The sequence below is a fragment of the Rhea pennata genome, chromosome 7 (assembly GCF_028389875.1).
Source record: "Rhea pennata isolate bPtePen1 chromosome 7, bPtePen1.pri, whole genome shotgun sequence".
In the NCBI taxonomy this organism is placed as follows: domain Eukaryota; kingdom Metazoa; phylum Chordata; class Aves; order Rheiformes; family Rheidae; genus Rhea; species Rhea pennata.
Window position 1 is genome coordinate 7,678,369 of NC_084669.1, and position 23,568 is coordinate 7,701,936.

The 23,568-nt window shown below is 33.8% G+C and overlaps 1 protein-coding gene across 1 annotated transcript in view; it reads left to right on the forward strand.

Moving 5' to 3' along the window:
- The window catches only part of PDZD8 (PDZ domain containing 8), a 62,571-nt gene that overhangs the window by 3,920 nt on the left and 35,083 nt on the right, over window positions 1-23,568 (forward strand). Inside the window, exons 2-3 of the mRNA XM_062580569.1 lie at window positions 16,389-16,511; window positions 19,101-19,203. Of these exons, the coding sequence (XP_062436553.1) occupies window positions 16,389-16,511; window positions 19,101-19,203 (226 nt within the window). The remainder of the gene's footprint in view (window positions 1-16,388; window positions 16,512-19,100; window positions 19,204-23,568) is intronic.

Sequence of the window (23,568 nt, forward strand, 5' to 3'; positions counted from 1 at the left end):
ATAAAAAATCATGCATGTGTAATATCTTCATGCAGGTATTGTCTGTCTCTACAGACAAGTAATTACATGCATCCTTTTGTGTTTTTCCCAGACATGTACAAAACTATATGTAACAAAGCTGTGGTTAGTAAGACTATATATCATCATCTCTCTGTGTAATTTGTTGCTAAGAGTGATTTTGTGCAACATGCAAAACTGTAGCTTGAAAGTGGAAGAAAACACCTTGCATTCTTGATGCACTGCAAGTGTCTGAAGGGAGATAATGTAGAAAAGTGCATTATAAAATTTGCCTAGCATTATCTACAGCTTTCTGCATATGAACAATCCTCTACTAGTTGAAAAAGGGAGGGTGCACTTAGTTATGTCTAAACAAATAAGTAGTAGTTTGTGTTTTAGTCTAATGGCATATAATCACTTTTTTTAGGCTCTTGAAGAAAAGTGTTTATATCTGACAAAACACCTATTTTGATGCAATTGCCGTTCAGTGGCAGAACAGCTATTTCATATAGTAGAAATTGACTGATTACCTGGAAGCAAGGTTGCTGGTAAAATAGAGTGAATCTGCAAATTAACTATTCATCATTGTTGATTCAGAATTTGTTTGTCTTTACAAACAAATGATTTTAAAATTTACTACCTTTGGGCTAATTTAATTGGTAGTAGCAAGAGCAGTAACTAGTTACTAATACTGTTTTATTGCTAGCTTTAACATATTTATGCTGTTTTGTAATAGAAGCAGTTACTCAAGCACTCAGTCTTGTGAAAACCCTGTGATCTGTCAAAGAGAAAAATGTATCATTCAAATGTGAGAAAAGTCTAAAATCATGCAATGTTCTCAAATATAATAAGTTTTGGTGCATTCTTGAGGAATTAGACTTTATTGACTTTATTTTTTTTTTTAAAAAAAAAAACCTAACCTTAACTTCAGGAAGTAAATGATATTCACCAGTCTTCATTAAGTTGGCTTTGTACTGTATGACTCTATTTTGGCTAAGCTTAAATTTTTAAATTGTACCTTTTTTGTAGTTCTGAGACAAGTTTGCCAGTGACTGGAGCTTGAGAATGAGTATGGAAAGAGTTGACTTGCATGTTGTTTGTTTGAGTTGCTGGTGCTCTGCAGTACAACTGCTGTGTCTGACTGTCCCAGAATCTGGTGCTTTTGGGAACCAGACCGGATCAGCCTTACCCGTTCATGTAAGTTGGTTTGACACTGGAGTTTTCATGTAGGTTTCTTTTACTAGGTCATGATGGTAGGTACTTATTAACAGCAGACAATAGTTTATTTAGCAGCTTAAATCCAACCTTTGTTTTTTCATTATATGAACTCAAACAGTTCTTCAAAAGTACTATCATAGATTTTTTTTCATATCAGTTGTAACTTTCTATGTCATGTCCTTTTAATAGCAAGATAAAGTGATTAACACTTAAGCTCCAGTTATTAGCATTGTCAGGTGCTTAGTATTTAAGGATATGTAGCAAAGACTATTTTAGGTATGTATCTTATTTGCTTGTGTTACCACAGGTGTCACAGATTAATCTCTGTTCTCTAATGAACTATACCTTGTTCATTGATCTATTATTTAGCTTGACAACCTTGATTTTTCTATCACTTCAGGTATGTAGGTACAGCGATTAAACTGCTTTCTAGCACTGCTGTGGTATGTGTTCCTAAGTCAGCTGCAGTTCTGTTACTTTGAGTAGGTCCCAGTTTACCTTTGTAGGTTTCAGAGAGTCAGCTTTGTGTTTTTGTTTTGTTTTTTTTTTTTTTTTGTACTTTCTAAACAATCAAAATATTCTTTACCATGATGAAGATACAAAGCCCTTCTGTGTATATAAAGGGGGATGGCAGGAATACTTGGGGGCTAATCTTCCAAAATGTCATTATCCTGTTATTTCTCCAGCAGTGATGTTAAAAACAAACAAGCACACAAAAAACATGCACACAGCTGTGTGGTTTTCTTTTTTTTTTCCTTTTTTTTTTTCTTTAAAGTCTTGAAAGTTCATCCATTTAGATTCTGAACAGATTAGGTATTGCCTAAGCAGTGAGAGAGTTCTGTATAATTTAAGGTTGTTTGGTTTCTCAATGTGTTACATTAAATATAGGCAGTACTTTTGTATGTGTATTAGCATATTTGAGAAACTATATTTTGCTTTATTTTAATGCATTTATCACAGACTGGAATATTTTTCTTTTTTTTCTTTAGAAATAATCTCACTAGGAATTACCTCTAATGTTTCTTTATCAGATATTAACTGGATGACCTCCTGAGACCCCACTAACACTCATCATCCTACAAACCAATCATTTGCAATATTGTTAGGTTTATGTTAACCAGTTTTATACTTTATTTTGCAATTGAGGCTATAATGAATTTCACTGGGAAAATGATGATGTTGGCAAAACCATGAGACAAGCCTATTTTATATTACTGCTATAGAATGCAGTCTAAGAGTTACATAGCAATTTCTTTTTTTTGGCAAAACTTAAGCCAAGAAGTAACATAAGTAGCTATTGATTTGAAGTGTTTCCTGTAATAGAAATGACTTCATAATATGATAGTAGAGGTCTTGCAAAGAATATAAAATTTAAAATATATCTTATTCATAAGAGGTCAAGATTATGAGCATTTATGACTTCAAAAATCAGCTCCCAGTAGAGAAATCTACTGTCACTGCATCTTCTGCAAAGGAAGAGGGCATGGGCTTTTTTTCTCTTTGAATGGGTTGTGTCTGGGTTCTACTGTAGTTGCGATACCAATTTCTTGCTAGTTAATCTGTAAGTCATGCCTATTTGAAATTTTTTATTTCTTGTTGCTACTGGAAGGGAAGATGAGGATTTTTTATTTTTAATACCATGTCTTTACCCATTCTAGGTGGAAAAAACTTCTGGTATGTGGAAGCAGAAAAGGTTTTTCAGAGTCATTTTCCGCTCTGAGAAAATTTATAGTAAAGAAACACTGATACTTATGTGGGATTTTAGATTGTTCCAGAGTTAATGTCCTGAACAGCATCAGTACAGAGACTTGTTCTGTTACTGGCAAAGCAATGATAAGTAGAATCAACTGATCTGTTTGTAGATAGTAGTCTTTCATATTTGAAAGATTATCTTAATAATGTGGCGCAAGTAATTTTTTAGTCATACAAGAGTTAGACAAATGGGTCTGTAAGCAACTTGACACAAAGCAAATAAAACCAAGCCCAGAAATATTAAATATTTTAGATTCTTCCAGGATGCTGCCTGCATAGAAGGGAGCTTTTTACTTACTTTATTTTGGGAGCTGTCTACCTCCGTTCATTGCATTTGGAGGATCACTAAATACATGCTTCTTCAGGTTAAATAAAAGCCTTATGTGGATATTAGTTCCTAAAACTATTGATTGTGGAAGGTTTTGAAACCTTTTATCCTTCCCCAATATCTTATGGGCTTTTATGCTGAAAAGATCTATTTCCATAAGGATGCCAATTTTAAACATTTTTGTTATTAAGTCATGTTTATTAAATGGTGACTACTTATTGGATACTTTCTAGTAGACAGCTGTGCTTTCTGGAATAAAAGAGAAAGTCTTTTCCTATGACTAGTCAAAAAATGTTACATTTTCTTTTATCTTACCTGCAAGGGTCAGGAACTAATATGGGACTCATTTGAGATGAGTTAGTGAAGAAACTGAGCAACCAGAGGTATAGTTGGGGACAAAAAAAATCTTGAAGGGAGGGATAGAGGAAGAAATAAAAGAATAATTTTGTCAATTACTCTGTGTTTGCTGCAGATGGTGATTCAATAAGGTTTAGTGTTAATTGGCCTGACAGGAAAATAAAACCTCCTGGAACATCTCTTACTTCAGAGTATAAGAGATTCTTTGTGCAATTATAACAAAAATTACCTCATTAGTTTAACTTCTTTGTCATTTTAGATTTAAAAATACTTCTAGTCCTGCAGTAGAATTTAATGTGAGTTGTGAATGAAAACTCTGGAAAAAAATCTCATAAAATTTATTTTGCACTTCCTAGCATTTTATATGCACTAACATGTGAAAGGAGACTTTGGATTTCTGTTCTTCTGAACTCTGATCTCAAACACTTAAGCCGGTCTTGCTGCTCGGTGAGAACGAATACTTTGCAGTGGTCATAAACATGACTTCTTTGTTCTAATTTGCATATCTTTCAACACTTTTTATTAAAAATTACTACTGTTTGTTTTACATTTTTACCTTTTGGAAAGATAATTTATTTCAAAGTAAATACAGGACTGTTAGGAGTTGTTTGCTTTGCAAAACTGTAGGCGTCTAACAAATGTCTGGGTTTGGATCAGAGTCTATCTTTGTAGTTGTAGATAAGCGGATACTTGCAAGCACTGAAGTTTGGCTATTTTGAATTGCCTTGTATAAGCTGCTTGATGATATTTAGTCTCTGTGAGTAGATGGTGTGACTCTATTTCCTACCTGTCACCTAACATTGGATTTCTGAAAATTGGATTTCTGCTGAAGGCCTTGAAGGAGATTATTTCAAAGAACAGAGGCACAGATTTTTTTTTTGTAAAAATGAGCAGCTGACAACCTCTCAGTAACTTATTTGATGTAGTAACAGGTAAGATTGTCTTATAGAAAGTATTTTATTTATATTTAAAAGAAATATTACAGCTTTTTTTATTAGTAAATGACATTTGGTCTAAATGCTCTTGAATAAGCAACCTGGGCGAAGACAGTGAGTTTGAGTAGTCAGTAATATAACAGTGCAATGCTCTAGTCACTGTGAAGCTTTGTTTCAGACTTCTAGTTTCACTAGTGTATCTAGTCCTTTCATGTTACTGGGTTACTATGGTAAACTGCTTATTCTAGATTCCTGCAGAAATTACCTGAAGTCACCCAATATACTTCTGTGTTTTACAGTTTATGTTCACACTTGTTTGATTTAAACCTATTTCAATAATTGATCATTCAAGAACAATAGAAGAATTTGTTAAACTTAAATGTAAACTTTTAATAGTATCATTATCTAAAATGAGTATGTAGGAAAAATATTGCACATCTATGTGGTTTGTTAATTTGATAGAGAATCTGTGTCACTCTGGGCTGCTCAAATCTATTAGTTGCTGAACTACAAAAACTTTGCAAGATGATATCAAACTGTGCCTTTGTCAAGAAGAGAACAATGATCCAGTACTATAAATGATAGGTGGGAGCAATTAGCTTACTGAGCAATCTACATTCTGGGTGACAAATGAATATACATATTTAATACATTTAAGACAAAATGCTGTACTACTGTTTCTTTATCTTTTGATACATGATAATTGAAGGAGACTTGTGTTCATAAAGTGGACAGATTCTCTTTGTGGGAGTAAGTATGTATGCTAGTCAGTGTGGGATTTGAGGGTAATTATTTTATAAACATTTTATACTTATCAGGCTAATTGTGAAATATATATACTAGCCTGAATGTAGAATTTATTAATTTCTTTCATCAAGTAATTTCTGTTGTGCTCATTCAGCTTCTGATTAAGCTGAAGAATATATTGTTGGAATGATGTTCATTTCAGCTTATATGCATTAAATGAGGAAGCACTCATGTAGGTTTTGGAAAAATTTCCTGTTTATTTACCTTCACTGTTTAACAAAATGCACCTTGTTTCAGAAGCCAGACAAATCTAGGTAAAATTCAGGCCTTACTTCAAGGTGTTTGGTGATCCTTGGCAGAGTATATAGTAGATTAGTGAAAAATTAAGTGATAGAGACTTAAGTAGACAGATAAATTTCTGGTGCAGTGAAATTTTCTTTTAAATTGCCCAACCAATTGTGAAGTGGATTGTATGCAGTTTTGTGATGCAGGTGCAGCACTCATTCTGGAAGAGTTTATTAGCTTGAACGCAGCTCTTGTTAACACGGGCTGGGCACCATCCTAATAAGCCAACTTAAGGATTTGGGAGCATCTGAGAGCCTGATGCTGATGCATCTCTCTTTACTGCAAGACCCAGCAGGAGCCTTGCAACACTTAACATCTCTATGTGGGCTTGTAAAGCCAAGAATGAAAACCGCAAAATTGCAGCGAGTAGCTGAGAAGGAAGAAAAGAAAGAGGAAAAGTATTTTTTTTTTTTTTTTTTTTTTTTTTTGTGAGACCAGAGAAAGGCAGAACTAGTTAGGAATGGAACGCTATCAGAGTTGTGCTCTGGAAGGCTCCTTCACCCCTGCCCCAGCTGTTGTAATTTATTTTAATCTTAAAACTGCAGGGGAACAACTTATCTTTACAATTTCTTAATTCTGTTGTTCAACTTGCAACTATACTACAGTTCAACTGAATGTTCTGTGAGGAGCAGTGTACTCATCCCTGTCCATTAAAGCTATTTTGTGTAATGCAAGCTGCTATAGTAAGATTCTTGCATTTTTCTTTTCATATTTAAGGACATAGGTGTCATAAAAATCTGTCTGCAATAGAGAGTGTATTATGGAGATCAGCTGATAGAGTTAATCAGACTATTATACATTTGTATAGGCTAAAATGTGCAGAAAAACAGTAACTAACAGCTAAACGTGGCTATATTCAAGGATTTAGTCTAAAATTAAATTTGGACAGTCATTCAGGAAAAGTTGGTTTTAGCAATTTGGTATTGTAGTGTAAAACTTAAAAGGAAAATATTAGTTAAAAATTACTAAGTTATTCTAAAATACTGGACAGGAAAAAGTATTCTATCCATTAGATATCCTCAGGTAACATATATTCTGTTCATGACTTTTAAATTTCGTTCTTAAATGTTAAGTGTCAATTAATTTTTCCTACGTCAGTTTTAATTTGCAACATTGTTATGAAAATGCGCATTTGGGAGGAAATACGTACAAATATTGGGATCTGCTTTTATAATGTCATTAAGTACAAGATCATATTTTCTTTACCAGGGTCATTGAAATGGAGAAACTAATACCATTAAGCTAATGCTACATGCATAACATGCTTTAAATGATGCTAAAATTTTTGTTATCATGTCAAACTTATATATTTTAAATGCAAACCATTATGTGGTAATTAAAATGGAATTTTACATACATGTCACTGGCATAGACATATCATGTCATTGCTTAAAGCATTATTCCTGTTTGCCTGAACTAGAATAGGAAAAGTAGAAATTGAAGATCATAATCGTGTGGCAACATTGCAGAAAACTTCATAGAACTGCTTGAATCACCGCTTTTAATTGATCTGACTTGGCTAATCATTCTAAAGAAGTAGAACAGTGGAAATATAGTATAACTGAAAACTTCACAACAGTTTGTTTTTCAGACTAACTCTCCATACTTGCTTAAAAAAATCCTTATGACAATATTGTAGAATGAACAACAAATGTAATGTTGCCAAGCAGCGCCCAGTGGATTACAAGGGGAGGTGGGATGAGAGCAGCAGTGTTAGTCAATAGTATTGTTTTAAAACAATACTAAGAACACTCACATTTTCCCATCTTTCTGAAAGGAGCAAAAATCAGAAAAAAAAACTAAATTTATTATGATTATCATTATTAAGCTTATGGTTGATTATCATTATTATGATTATGGTAACTTGAGCAGCTGCTTCTTTTGAGTGTAATTGCAAGTCATAACTGTGCAACTTGCTGTCAGTGATGAAGCATTTAGTTAGTGCAGGAGTCCTTCCTGTTAACTAGTATTGCACTCCTTCCCTGTATTTGGCTGTCAGCAGCAGTGCCACATATCATATTCAGACTGAGTTTCTGCATTATATAGTCTTGCCTGTTTACAACATAGCCCATTAATGAAATCTGCTGCCTTGCAAATGGTGACAACTTTGCTTGGGGGACAGTTGGCAAGAATGCTTCGTACATGCTCCCTTTTTGCACTCTCCACCATTACAGCCTGAATAGCTGAGATATTTGTGAAACAGATCTTCCACTGCTGCAGTTTACAATATGGTATTTTAAGGTGAGCCATCACTCATTTCAGCTGTGAAAAATGTTGCTCCTAATCTGGAGAGTGTGAATTGGGCCACCTTCTATGTCATTAGAAGTGATTAGATAAATATAAATTGAGGAGAGACTTCTGTAGGTTTTTTTTTTTTTTTTTTTTTTTTTTTTTTTTTTTTTTTTAAGCTAACTAGGTGGTATGAGATATAAACCTTTAAAAACTAGGATGTCTGGAATTCAGATAAAAATGTTTTTTCCCTTTTGGTTTACCACTGCCATAGAGACTATTGTCAAGAGTGAAAGACAGTGATTTTCTGGATTCTCCAAAAGCTGTCCAAGAAGCTACCATTAACTTTCAAGTTGATGTAGTCTAGTATTTAGAGCAGAGGACAAACTTTTCAGTTCTATGAAGAATCATGTACTGAGCTTAGATTTCTACTAGAACGTCAATGTTATTTTTTTTTCTATCATTAGTATTGTGGTTTAATATTCATACAGAGATTGAGATGGGAGGAATCATTGTTGATGTTGGAAAATGTAGCTCCTTTCACAGGAATGAATTGAGACTGTTTTGTTTTTGCTGTCTGTTTCCCTGAAGAGTAGTACATTAAATGTATCCTACTTCTCATGGTGAAGGATAATTGTTTTATTTATGTATATTTACTGTATGAATAAACTGTCTTAAATATACTGCTACATTTTGATAGCATCATTTACGGAACTCATCTAACTGGCTAAGGGTAGAGTTTTTTTTTTCTTTTTTCTTTTTTTTTTCCCTTATACTGTTTTTTTTTGGAAGTGTAAAAGCTGCTTGCAGCTGTTTGTTGAGCCACATCCAGCTTCTCTTTCAGCCTGCGTGAAGAAGCACATTCTGCATCTTCTGGCCCATTTAGAGCAGAACCACAACAATTCAGGCATTCTAGTTAGACAGTGAACTTCTCTTGTCCTGCTTGAAACTGAAGTGTAGAGGGATTTTCATGTTTCTCTTCTTAAATTGAACCAGGAATTGGTTTCAGCTAGGTCACGTATAATTAAAACAAAGAAGAAAATCTTTAAAAAGAAAAAAAAAATCTCAAACCTATTTATGGAATTTAGATTTGGGGGAGAATATATTCTTGATATGTAAAGAGAATTAGTACTTGGTCAAATTGGTCTTGTGTGTGCTGATAAAGAGTCTTGATAAATCTGCTTCCAGACTTCTCTTACCTTTTTTTTTTTTTTTTTTTTTTTTTTTTTTTTTTAATACAGGCAATAATGACAAGTCTTTAAGGCTCTCCTTGCTGTATTTACAACAACTTCTTTTGGATAAGCAGGAAAAGAAGTCTGCCACTTCCCTGACCCTGACTCCCCTCCCTGTCCCCGCCAAAGGAGCCAGATGAATATTTACTACTTTTTCTTTTTTTTTTTTTTAATCAACCACTGTAGAGTTTAAAGTGTTAGTTTTGAACATCTTATTCAAGATACCACAAAGGTACTGGTATCACTGTAACAAAGGCTGTAGTCTAAGCAGATGGAAGTGTGTGCAAGGTCTTTGAAATTTTTTTTTTTTTTTTTTTTTTTTTTAGTTATCTTGATTAAAAAGTACATATGTGTTGGTATATTGATTGAGACCTTAAGCTTATGAGCCACCCACTTGTTCATGGGAGAATATCTGTAATACAGTGGGTGGAGTGCTACAACTGGTTAGAATGTTTCTATTAAACTTTGAAGAAAATACACCCACTCTCGCATTATGATGTTAATCTATTTGTGAACTAGTGGGGGTAAAGCTAGAACTAGTTGATTTTTATGGAGAGCAGGAGTCTACTCTGAATTACCGAAGTCTACTGAATATGAGTTCTAACGTACTTCTGTGGCTTTGTTCCTTGTGAAATCGGTAGAAGCTGGAGAGTTATTTTTAAAAAATCTGCAGTGGTAGTAGATTTAATAAAAAGTATGATTTTTCAAATAAGAGTGAGTGTTACTTTTCCTTTTTTTTTTTTGTCTTTTTGAAGACTGATTTAAGCTGTTTGCATTTTAAGAAGTTTAAACAAATGGCTTGCTAGGCTTAAGTAAGCTGATAAGTACTTTTTCAGTATCATTAATGTGATCCTACTTTTTTAGAGTGGGTTGTAGTAATTTAGAGTGTTTGTGCCAGTAAACTTCATCCTAAGTTACACACAATGTAAGAATAGTCTTTAAACATAAATTATTATCTGGTGTTAATCACAATGTTTTTGAACTTTATGTATCTCTTGCAAGTGTAACTTCTAAGAATGAGATAAAAAGGGCTATATTAAAATGATTTTTGTTACGTTTGAGTTTTATTCTGTTGTCTGTCAAACTTTTGCTTACTCACAAAACTGGAGAGAGAGAGAGAAAAAAAAAGCAGTTATTTCTTCCAGGATATTTTAGATATTAGTCTTCAAATATAGAAGGATTTACAAAAGTAAACTGATGCTTTACAAAACACAATTCTGCTAGATTTGGATTCATTCTTCTTTGGTAAATGAAATTTGAGGACTTAAAAAGCATACAGAATAACCTTATGCTAAAGATATACATATTTTCAACTTTTCTTTTGAGATTTAAGATCTCTTTTTACCTTCTTTACTATGATTTAAATGTTCAGTTAGTGTTACATGATGTAAATCTGTCACTCAAATCTGTAAACGTGACATTAATTTTATTTTATGGCAGAAAAATAGCACTGGAAGTTTTATAATACAAATGATGAATGTGGTCTTAAACAGTGCTTTCTGGACCACCCTGACATCCAGCTTCCTTCACAAAACCAGAAGAATTTAAAACTTTTCCTAGAAGTACTTATTATAGGAATGTTCTCACTTTTTAGCTAAAGCTATATGCAAAATTCTAGCCTCCTTCTGCGTTAAAAAATCAAGCTATAAATCCTTCTGCTTGTGATGATAAAAATAGGAAATGGAATCCTGAGAGTTTTGAAGTTTGTCCTTCTCTGTATTCAGCCGTTAACAATTATATTTGCACTGTGATTTTGGGTATATTCTTAGCAGATGAAATGAAGAGAAACACATACTTCCTTGGATATCTTTGGCCAAATAGCTTCATACTTTTGTTCCTAATGCAACTGAAAGCATTACAGTTAACTACTCACTGGTGGGAGCAGTTAATTTAGCCAATAGTCTTATTAAACTAAGGTGTAAAAGACTCTTGTCCTCTTCTCTTTGGGGGGGAGGGAGGGAGGGACTTATGGCACACAAAACAATCATCATACAGTAGTGAATGCTAATTAATAGTAATATGAGCCAGATTTGTTAAAGTAAAACATCGATTAAAGTAAAACATTGAATTATATTTATTTTCACAGAACTTGAACTGGAAGGAAGAATAGGGTTATAGGGTTATTCAGGAATCTGAAAACACTTGAATGAGGGGAGTGTGTGTGGCTTGTTTTGTTTTGTTTGTAAATGCAGTTTTGGTACTAGCTTTGGGTGAAATGCTGATGAGACGAGAGAATGTGAGTTTGGTTCTATTGCCATTGCAGTGACTCTGGGAAATATGGCATCAATAAAGTATAGAAGTTCTTAGCATGAGGAAGACATACTGACTACAGGCAGTGCCTGAAAACATTTTTGTTGTGCTTTGTATATATGGAAATATTATCCTGTTTTAAGTATAAAATCTTTAATCTTGTATATTAATTGAATAACTTTCATTTAATTACCTTTTAGTAATCTGACCTAGTTTGTGATGTGAAGTAGCATTTAATGATAATTTAAAAGCAAACCAGAAAGGCACTATATGCTTCTAGTATGAGGTGCTTTCTAAGGCTCTTGGATTCTTTTGTTTTGCTTGGTTTTTCCAATAGCATGCTATATCCAAGCAGGATTTTGAGATGTGTAGGTACGGTGTTTGTTTTCTAGTGCAACTACAATATGCCAGTTGCTTCTGTGGAAAAGATGAGGAGTTTACAAAGATTTGGCAACTACTGTTTAAGAATAAATCCTTCTCCAACAAGATCTGTCTTCCAGTATTTGTTTAGTATCACATAACAGGTCTGGAAGCAAAAAGGAGGTTTTTGGATATATGGGTTGAGTTGCTTTGTCCATCAAAGATTTGTGACTTGCACATGAACATTGTCTTTTGACCTTGTTGAAAAAGGATATAGCAGCATTAGACCTCACTTGAAAGTGGTCTAATAAAGATAAAATGAAAATTTGCCTCCCAGACCTGGGTAACAACTTGTGAATGCTTAATAAGATATTACACTTTCAAGTAGCTTTTGGTAACATTTCTCAACTGTAACATTTCTCAACTGTTACACTGTCAGTAGTTACTCCCGGATTTCCCAGATTATTGTCGTGCCTTAAGCCCCTCACCCTTCCCCCCCTTTTTTTTCAGGCTACCCTTAAGTAGCTAATGGATCAACTGCAGACCATTTATTACAATTGTATTCCACTGATTGCGATCCATCAATTCCTGTAACTTTGGTTACTGGTTATAGTTAAGAAGGAAGCTGAAAATACTGGATTAGTATTTAAAACAATAGACAACCAAATAGAAAACATTTTTTTTTTCTTGTTTGGAGTTTGCAACTGAGAGCCTTGAATTCGTAAGAGCAATCTATGAAAACAAAACAGTTTTACCCCAAATCCTGAGCCAACTATTGTGATGAGGATCTAGTTCAAGTGAGGACAGAGACTACTGGAGATTAATGGAGATGCTTAGTTTCCTATCAAGGTTTCTTTTACAGTTCCTTGACTAGAGGTTCACTTGCAGGGTGTACGATCTTTTATTTCTTTTTTACTCAATGTGGTGAATAAAAAATTCTACCTTTGTAATAATGAGCTTGAGCTAGAAAAGTATAATCTCTTTACATAGGAAGTGCGTTTTGATATTCCTGTTGTAAATGTTTTCTGAAGCCAGCTTTGTAATTCGATTTGTCTCACAATAGGATTGTTCTTAGGCTGGAAATTTAGAGGCAGTACAAAAGTAGGAAATGTGGCCTCTCCTCAGGGAGGAGAACACGCGTTATTGTTCTGTTGCAATCCTGTTTGACTGAACAAAAGACTAGCAGCGATGGCTCTGCAAGAAAGCAGTTCTCAGAGCTCTCTTAGTTATATGTGACTGTGTTTTTTAAAAGGTGGAGTAGATCATAGGCTTTCTCTACCATGAAGAAAAAGGCGGGAAACTTTGTGACACCTGACTGTTGTTACATGCGTTTATTACAGCTTGCTTGTATGCGGTTTTGCAGTGCAACCTGTGTTACATAAGGTAATAGTCTTTCCCTGTATTCATTCACCAATTTCCAGTAGGAAATAGTCTTTCTAGTCACTTTCTCATAATAAATTTGATTGGGTTATCTCTAAACAATCTGTCAGCAGTTCACTTAAATAATATGTAAGTAAAATCTCCTTAAAATAACAGTTTGCTTGATGATTATATTTAATTTTGGAAATTTACGAACTCAATAAATTATCTTATATAGATGATAGTTGCTAGCTTAAAAAAAAAGGTGGAATGCCACCAAGCAGTATTTATCCCAAATTAAATGCATTTTTTTGCATATTTGTATGTTACTAATACCAGTGGAAATATGCAGTCTGTTAGATTGTTTTTTTTTTGTCAGAGATTTTACAAATTGGTTTCATCATTAGGAGTGTGAGTGTAAGCCTTTGTTGTAACTTAGAAATTTTGTGAGAACTTTTCAATCCTTTATTTTTAGTAAATTTAATTAGCCTGTAAATCCTATGCAACCCGAAGTCCGTATAATCTCATGTATTTTGCATATTTTTATAGACAACTGTGTTAGCATTTTAGAGTATTTTTTCTGTAATTCATTGTTGCATTAGTTTAAGAAAATAAAACTCTCTATTTTCAAAATTGAAATTATAGCTACCATTCTGTCTTAATCTAGCAGAAAATGAGGCTTGTGCTGAGCATTATTTTATCAGATTTTGCTGTAGCAAAAGATTTCTATATGTAATGTGCTGAAAATAGTCTAAAATTATTTCTGAAATATCTTTGTTTTGCGTATGTAATTTTTTATGTCTGCATTTTTACTGGAATGTCTTAGTAACTTTCTTTTTTATTCTTCCTTATTTTTAATAATGAAAATAGATTTGTCTTTGAGTTTTTTTTTTTTTTTTGTTTGTTTGTTTTTTGTTTCTTAAAAAGCCTGCAGGCTGTTTATGGTAGGTATAAGGGAACCCTCTTATCAGTACCAAACTCTTTAAGCCTTACATTTATAGAAATTCATATGGGTTATAGTAATCTATTGGATCCTCTTTCTTTTTTTGTCCTTCCCTTCTCTCTCTCTCCCTCCCTGAAATCTTGTTTCAATAGTTGCAATAGTGAGCATCCTAGTGGTGGTCATTAGTTTGAGGTTTCCCAAGGGAAAATTATTTTTTGGAAGAGGATAATTTGGGAGAAGACTCAGACAATTACTGGTGCTAACTAAAACATATTTGCATTGTTATCTCTTTTAGAAAGTGCATTTCTACTGTGCTGAAATAAAAAAAAAAATCCTACATATGTTTACACATTCAAAACTTATTGCCTGTACTGGAATGCATGATCATTTTTAGCTTAACAAAACCTGAGCTGAATCAATGTTTCAAAGAGGGAAAAATTCCTCCTAAAAAGTAGAATTCTGTTGCTTGTGCTTGAAGTGAGAAGTTCTATGGAGAAGTTGGTGGTGTGGCTTAGTAAGATTTAGAGGAGTGGTGACCTTCACCTAAGCCTCCACAGGACCTTAAGTGGCACTATTTCTTAGGAGTGTGTAGAGTGAAAATTGTGGGTTTTCCTTGCTGCTATTTTCCCCACTGTTGTCATTATTATATTTCTCATTGTTAAAGTAGTAGTAAAGTAGGCTTATGAGTAAAATGTTAAACCAGATTGTATACAATAAACAATATTTTGACTTTGTTTATGGTATACTCATAAGCCTAAAACATGGTCAGTATGATTTAATCATTTCTTATAGAGAATCAAAAAATAATATTGAGTAAAATACATAAAATTGAATATTTTTGCTTGACCAGTTTCAAAACAGTTTTCTCCTTGAAGAGTTAATGAGAGAGAAACTTAGAACAAAATTAAAGTTAGAAATTGAATTAGATTTCAGTAAAAGGGGGGGGGGAAAGTGTGTTAAGATGCATCTGTTCACAAACAGAACAAGAGAAATGTCTTTCTCGTGGCTTTGTACCAAGTAAACAAGGCTGGTGCACTGAGCTAGTATGAAAACTGAGTGTCTTGAATCAGAGCATCAGACTCCTGAAGAGTGTGTTGACAGTTAAAGGGCACTTGATTATTTATTTGAATTTCTGAAACCCTTCAGTTCAGATCCGTGTGACTGTTTCCTGAACATACTGTGATCTCTGAATGTGACATTCAGATGCTTATGATGGTTAAGCAAACGGTATTTATGAAAGATTTCTTTCTTATGAAATGGCAAATACATCCTGCAGGCAGTAGTGTTCATATTCTGTGATTAGTAAGTCTTCTAAGCAAAAATAATCACTGGAAAACTGTTGGTGACAAAGAATGGAAAGCAAGGCACAGGCAAGATGATGGAAATGAGCACTAAATAAAAATGGAAAGAAGTAATAATACAGAAATGTTTTCCTAATTGCTTTATATAGATACTAGTGCAGATTCCATAATGTTTTTCTAATTACAGGGCTGTACCCATTGCTATTAGCACTGCATGTGCAGCATGTGTGTTGGTCTTTATCATGTGATGTGGCAGCAGCTGTGCAGCCTTTCCCTCTCCTTCCTTCCCTTAGATCATGGCTGTGTCCAACACTGAAATAGTATGGCTTAAGAATGAAAATTGTGTTTATAAGTCAATATACTGTAATCAAAATGAATTAATAATATGGTAAGATAATATGTGTAGAATACTTAGTATCAAGAACATTAATTGCTTTTCTTAAGAATAATATGCTACAATGTGTGAAATAAGGCTCAAGGAGAAGAAGTGAAGATACAGGGTATGCAAAAAATAACAAGCCTGACTGAAAAGAGCACTTGCGTGTATTTCAAATGATGACAGAAGTATTAATATATGTAACAATATAGTGCCCTGCTTATTAGGATGCATCAGTCCTTCAAATACAGCAATGTCTTAACAGTTGTGTCAAAACACACTGATATAATGTGCAGGTGAACTTAAAATTCAAAGATTTGTTAAGATGTTTACTGTGAAAGGACTCTTGTGTTAAATTGTGTGTTTGCAACCATAAAAATATTCTGTGAATTCATCAGCTTCCCTTTTTCTCAAAATCATCTGCACTAGTAAATATAGTACTCAGATAATCCATTCCAATAAAGTAGTCATGTTTACATATTTTCCAGTCTTCTGCAAGGAGCAGATTTAGCTTCTGCTTGCTGCTTTTGATGAGTAATAGCAGTTTTTCTCTTTAGAAATCTTGAATAAAATTTGATTTATTAGCTTTTTTATAAATTCTGTGCATTAGTCTTGTTTATGTATTTTGAGTTACGATAAGTTTACTCTCTATTTTTCAGGTTCAAGCCATTTTTTCCATTTCAAGTACTGTCACCCAATGACTATGAAGATCGAGACCTCTGTATACAAGATTTTCCGTTGACAGAAGGTCGACTAAAAGTCACACTGATTGAATGTACAAGGTATATTTTGTGGTCTTCTGCTTATTCTTCTGTTTATTCTTATGATTACGTGTGTTTTCTTAAATTCATAATAACTATAGCTGCAAGCCTGTTCTGATTCAAGAAAGTAATAGCTTTGGTGTTGTGACTAAATATACCAACATAGTTTGAGTGCTACATACCAAAAAACCAAAGTTTATTTCCAGATGATGTTGTGCTGCTCACGTTAAGTGGACCACAGCAGTGATTTTTCTGTACTAAAACTGCTGCTTAGTTGTGTTCCTTGTCTGTTTTCTGTGAATGGTCCAATAAAAACAAGTGATTCGGTACATTCCTTCACTACTATTACCAGTGTTTCTTCTTCATTTGTACTGAATATAGGGTGTTCGTGATCTGTATTGAGGCAGTCCCCAATTTCACTCCAGCATCTTTATCGTAATGGGGTCCAAAATAACCACCTGCAGTTTTGTGCAATTATTTTTGTTTTGGAAAGTCACTTTTAAATACTATTCTTCTCCTAAATCTGAAATACTGTACAGCATCTCTCACACATCACTGATATTTTGTTTCTTTCCAGGATATTTTGAAAGTGAAATTACTCTGATATCAGCAGTTGACCTCTCAGTATTTTCAGCTTTCAGAGATGGTTATTAGATTGCTCAGAGAGGATGCAATTGCTGTTTTGTCAGGCCTTTTAAACTTTATACCTGACTTAATCCAGCCATTTTATGCATCTTGAAATTTCTGGACATGACTTTTAAGATTGGTTCCTTGATCCTATAGTAATTCCTCAGATCCTGCAGATGTCCCATTGTTTTTTTACCCTAAGCAACTGCTGTGCATAGAATCTCCCTATTAGGTGAATATTTTTGCTTGCTTTTGTACCTGAGAGCATTTATGGGATAAAAGCTGAAAGGCACACAGAGGATTTGGTAATAGTAGAAGAAATATATAGTGTACATGAAAGTAACAGTCTCAGAATTTTTTCCCCTTTTCATCCCTGTCGTATTTGAGCTAGTATGAAGGTTATTTGGGGTCATTCTCAACTGGGTGTTTCCAGCAGTGTATGTTGAAATATAGAGCTTTTTCCACTCATGTCTTTCATAGAGACTTTTGTGCTATTACTGTGCTGTCTCAGTACAGAACTCTTACAGTTCCTTGGACTTCTCCTCAAGTCTTAAAAGCAAGCATGGTACCCTGGTGCTTTGCTTTTTCTCTCAAGCTAGTTCTGTAGATAAAGATGCTTCAAGGTCATGGGATCCTCAGAGCATCATCTATCTTTGGGTGCATACCTTGGGGAGCCTATAGTATAGTTTACATTTGAAAGAATTCAAGCAGCATGTTTATAACTTCCTAATGAGAACCAGTAAACTATATAGGTTATCTGAAAGTTTTTTTTCTTCTGGGAGATCTTTTCAATTCTGTAAATAAAAGATCACTTTGACTTTATGTTTTTTTCCACCTTTTCTTAAGATCCTGGGAGGGTTTTATATTCTGTGATTTCTATGGGCAATTTGGAGTAGGATTTTTGATACTATCTTTGGATTCCATCTAATCGTATAACAGTATTCTGTTATTTCTTCTGCATTCAAATTCCTAAATGAAATTAACATTGTCATAGTGGAAGTGTATAGAACTTGCTTTTTAAAGTATATTTTTACCACATATCTCCACATTTGGAAAGCTAAGCACTTTTTGATCATAAGTAATGTTTCTTGTTTAAATATTTAAGAGTATCAAGATGAACAGAGAGAAAATTCATGTGTTTTTTCTATAACAACTTTTGTTTCTATATCAATTCAGGGGCTGTGTAACTTTCACAAATAAGATATTTTGAATGAAAGCTTAAAGGTTGTCCTTTTCAAAAGTATATAGAAAGATTTTTAAAAAATGGAAAAAAAAAAAAAAAAAAAAAAAGGAAAGATGGCCCTTTTTAAAAGGAGGAGAGATTTGTCTGAATTTTCAGTCCAAAATATGTATCTACCTTTAGCTATTGTAACATGTGCTGTTTACAACTTCAATGCTATTCTGTGTCCTAGAGCTGGTTGTTTTTTTCTTTCACAGTGCTTACATGAACCAGAAGAGCTTTATTGCCTTTTGTAATAGGGTATCATGCATGAAAAACCAGTCTGATTTGCGCTGAATATCATGAGAAGTTTCATATATAGGAGAATCTCAGTGTAATGAAATAGAAACATAAACAGCTGTAGAACTTTGACTCTGATCTTTCAGTAACTCCCTTGAACCAAGAAAAACTGTCATCGGTTGTGAAGTTTAAGTTGAGAGTGGATTGCTTGAGGTTATTGCTGTTTAAAAAATAAAAAAAATAAAACAAGCAAGTTCTCCCTTTTATGGAAAAATTGTTGATTGCTTAAACCAACTCAAAATTTTGAATGGCAGTTTATATATAGAGTTCTTCCACTAGAGGGTGGTGGTGTCTTTCTTTTTGTGTAAGGTTGTGCTTGTAGAATCTTACATACATATCCTAATGTGTGTGTGTGTACATTCTGAACATAGTAATAGAGTCTGTAAATGAAGAAGGGTGAGTTTGAAATATTTAGGATTTATGGAATGGAATTAGAAATCTTACTCTAGTCTTTTTTATTTCAGATTACTTATATTTGGATCCTATGAAAGAGAAACAAATGTTCACTGCACAATGGAGCTGAGCAGTAATGTTTGGGAAGAAAAATCAAGGAGTTCTATTAAAACGGTAAAATCTTGGCATTTTGCAGTATGTCTCATGTTCTTAGTACATTGTCTAGAAAGAATGTATGTTTTGGACAATCAATGGATAGTTCAGCAAAAAAAAAAGTCCCCCCTTTTTTTATTTACTTTTTAATCCAAAGTTTTACTGTCAAATTGATTTGTATGGATAACAGCATGTACAATTATCATAACTGTGCTTGAAAATATTCCCAGTCTGAATATATAAATTATCAACTGCCCATCTGCATTAAAATAAGTAGTATAAAATATACATTTAATCATTTAGTTATTGTGGGAGGAAAAAGAAATGTTTAGAATTTAGTGAATAGGATTCATTTGTCTTTCACTGTGCAATGCATTCCATTCTGATATGGGTGTTGAAGACGTGTGATCAGAGTAACTCATTTGATTACTTCCCTTTCTCCTGTGTGTTTTGAGGAAATACAGAGGAAATTTCCTTAGACTTCTAAATTTTTTTGGAGCATGTAAAACTTACCCTGTCTGCTGAAGAAAAATAACTTTGTATGTGTCTGCAAATACAGAAAGTAGGAGTGTTACTGGTATTGTAAGTTAATCTGTTACTAATTATCATACTTGACAACATGCAATTTAGCAGCATACAGCCTACAAATTGCATTTCTGTCTCCTTTTGTGTAGGAAGATGAGTTTTTTTTTCTTTTTTTCTACAAGAGGTGCGGTATGTGAAGGAGCCTTTAAATTTCACATTAGTGATACCATGGTAGTCATCAGACTGAATCCGGCTTATGCTGAGCAAAAAGTAAAAATCCCACGTAAAAAATAGTGAAATTTTATAAATATTTTAGCAAATCATTTTATGCAAAGAACTCAGTAGAATAAAATTGTTTTGTATTCTGCATGTTATCCTGTGCTATCTGATTGCCTTTAGCTTTAAGCCCTATGCCTTTTGTTGTATTTCCTGCACAATGGAACACAAACTAAAGTTTCATTGGGAGATCAGAGTAGTTTTCCCATTAGAATGACAATATGGAATTTCAGCATCCTGTTCAGTTTATGCGATTAGTAACTTCAGTTTTTCATTGTTTTTAAAACTCCTTTTTACAGATGCTGTGATATTTGTTTTCAATTTACTGTATACTATCTTTTGTCTAAAAGGCTTTGTGACTGAGCAACAAAGAACTGCCTATTCTTGTTTTCCTAGCTGTTGTACTTAGTCAGTTCAAATACTTGAAGGGATCATCTAGATTCATCCCTTTTCTCTTAAAAATAGAGAATACTCCGTTGCAATTAAGTTCTTGAGGGCATAATAGGAGATGCAGGAAGGAAGTAAGCAAAACATCTTTATCGAGTGCAGGTTGAGAAACTTCTGAGAAGAGCTTGCCTAGAGCTCAGTTCCACAGCCAAACTTCATCACAGAAAGCTATGGCAGTTCAGGACTATATTTGTTAGTTGCCTCTGTCTCAACATCCTCTCTGCCCATTCCTAACATTATTACTGATGTTCATGTGGTTGTGAGTTAGCCATGTCAGCTTCCTGAATTGCTTTCCTGCATGATAGCTCCAGAATCAGAGGAAAGAAGGAAGTAGAAATGTGTGGGGAAAGAAGAGTGGGATTGTAGCACATCTTAAGCTAGTTTAAGTTGCTAATGCATTGTACAATCAGAGGTATTAGAAAGAAAAGGAGTTCTCAGTGGTCCTAAAAGGAATCATAGAGTCCACTTAACCCTAGAAGTTGCTAAAAGTTACTGTACTTCATTGAAGTAATAGGTCTGGGGAGGAAAAAAAAAACAAAAGCTTTTTGTTTAATATCTCATGCATTGCTTCTAAATTTTGTTTAACTTTTTCTTTTAATTTATTTTAATCTGTCTTATAACTAATAAAAGATATTGCATGCTCACATAGGGATGAGATAGGAGTAATTCAGTCTTAACAGTCTGACTAGTTTATAGTCCTAACCTATTCCTAATTATACATACTTAAAAATTCTGCTCATACTTACCCAACTGAATCACCTCTTAGTTGGGATAGGTTTCTATGAAGTTATGCGTGATTTTTGTAGGGGTGACACCCTAGCAATTAAGCTGGCAGTACTCATGTTTAACGTTATGCTCTGTGGACAAATTAATTTCTCTTTACTGGTAGTAAAAATTATCTAAAAATACTGAAATATGTTCTTTTTCTTTGCTCTTGTTGTAAGAGCATAACAGCATTCTGTAAGCAGTGTGGTGCCAGTATGATTGTGACAGCAGATGGCAGCAGGACTAAACTAATGATAGGTGGAAAGGAATTACTCCTATTTAAAACTACAGGAAAGTACTTTGAGTAAGACTCTCAAGAATGTCTTTTTTTTTTTTTTTTTTTTTTTTTGAACATCTAAAATGGAATGACAAGGTTTCAAAATTTCTGAAGCTTTTGGAAATTTGGCCTGTACTGTACAGAAATGTCCAGTTATTCATTAAAAATTGTTCAAACGTTGCCAGAGAGCAGGGCCTCCTTGATCTGAGTTGCTGAATCTCTAGACTAGTGACCTGCTATCAGTGTCAAGAACTTGCTGTGCTCAACAGCCTTGAATGTTGGGTGGCTAAACAGGTGGCCTGACTTTAAGAACCTGCATTTGAAAATCCTGACATAGTAGCATAAGGAAACAGGAAAGCCAGGAACTTGCAAAACTGCTTTGCTTCTCAATTTGTATTCAACAGATGTAGTGAAATCACAGAAGTTTCTCTTCCTTAGGAAATAAGGTTAAATGTGCAAGTTAATTTATAAACTATCAGGAGATCTTGCTGAGTGGCAAGAGTCTTACCAAGCCCCTCAACAAAATAGGAAGTGTTGATAGCACACTTATCGTTGGAACTTACTTATTTTCCTGAGAAATTATAACTGTATGAAGAGTTAAATAGGCAGTTATGAAGAAAAACCACAGTGATTTTCCAGACAAACTTACTTATCATTAATCTTTTCCATGATTTATAGCTATAGTGCAATGTTAATCACAAGGTAGCTGATCCCATTACTTAATATCTTTCTAATATTAAATCCTTCACTTAATGCTGATGTGTGCAATGATTGATCTTAAGTTGTTTCTGAATTTATCTTTCATTCTAAGGAGAAGTGATGGACTAAATTGAAGTGAAAAGTAAATATGTTCTGTTTTAAAAGTATATAAAAGCATCATATTGACATGAAAATACATCGTCTGATTTGGACTATGTTCCATGGTGTTTCTGAGGAAAATTCTGGGAGCTTTGTGTACTTACTGGCATTTCACTCTTTTTATTATGTTAGCAGCAGTGATAAGAGATTAGACAGGTTTAATACTTCATAATGAATGTTGGTGAGGTTTTGATCTGATCCCATTATTTATGGAACATTCGTAGATGCCACAATTGGATTTGAAAAACAGATTGTTTGTTCGAACATATCCAGAACATTATTGAAGTGTCTGTTACAATACAAAGGTGTTTCATGCCTGTAAGCTGTTTATCAAATCAATTTGAGACACCAGTAAGACTTCAGAGAGATGATTTGGCACATTCCTCTGTAAAATATGTAAACAATGTTAAATAACTTAGTTGTATGTGCTGGAATTTGATGTTAATCACTGCATTGCTATGTAAAACTTAATTATATGTGAATAGGATGTAGTAATTAGACTGCTAGACAGCACTGAATTGCTTGGATTGCCTTTTTTTTTTTTTTTTTTAACAGAGTGGACTCCTGATTTTGTTAAACTTGGTGAAAATCTTACTGTTACCTTTAACTGAGTGAGCATTTCATTTTTATTGGTATGAAAGAGTAATAGTTTTTCAACAGAAATCTTCAGGTTACCCTATAAATAAATAGCATATACTTCCTGTCTTTCTTACAAATGGCAGAAGAGTGGGTGCAAAATGATCTTGAATTATTAGTATAACTGACCTGAAGTAGTTTTGTAGCTGGAAGCATACCTTGCATTGATTACATAATGCCTTGCCTACTCTCAAGATGCACTGTTTTTCTAAGTATGGAGAGTGGTAGCACTTTTGTCTGTGATTCCAGCAGTGTAGAAAACAGTGAATCACGAGTAATGTAATTGCCCAGAAAAGAATCTCATTTCATACTAACTGCTGTACTTAACCTGGTAGTCATGTTCACTTTCTTTAGGTCATTCTTCTGATGGATAAATTAGTTTTCTATGACTCATAGAAACTATCTTTTGCTTATTCTTATACCCAGGAAGCACGTATGAACTGAACGTATGAAGTTTTTATTGGTTATATGAATGTAAAGTAATGGAAAAAGTAGTCTTGCTCAACTACAGATGTACTGATTCTTGAACTTTCTCTGTATGCATCTACATCTATTTTCCTGTTGCTGTCTTGGACTTATGAATGGGATCACGATTCTTAAGT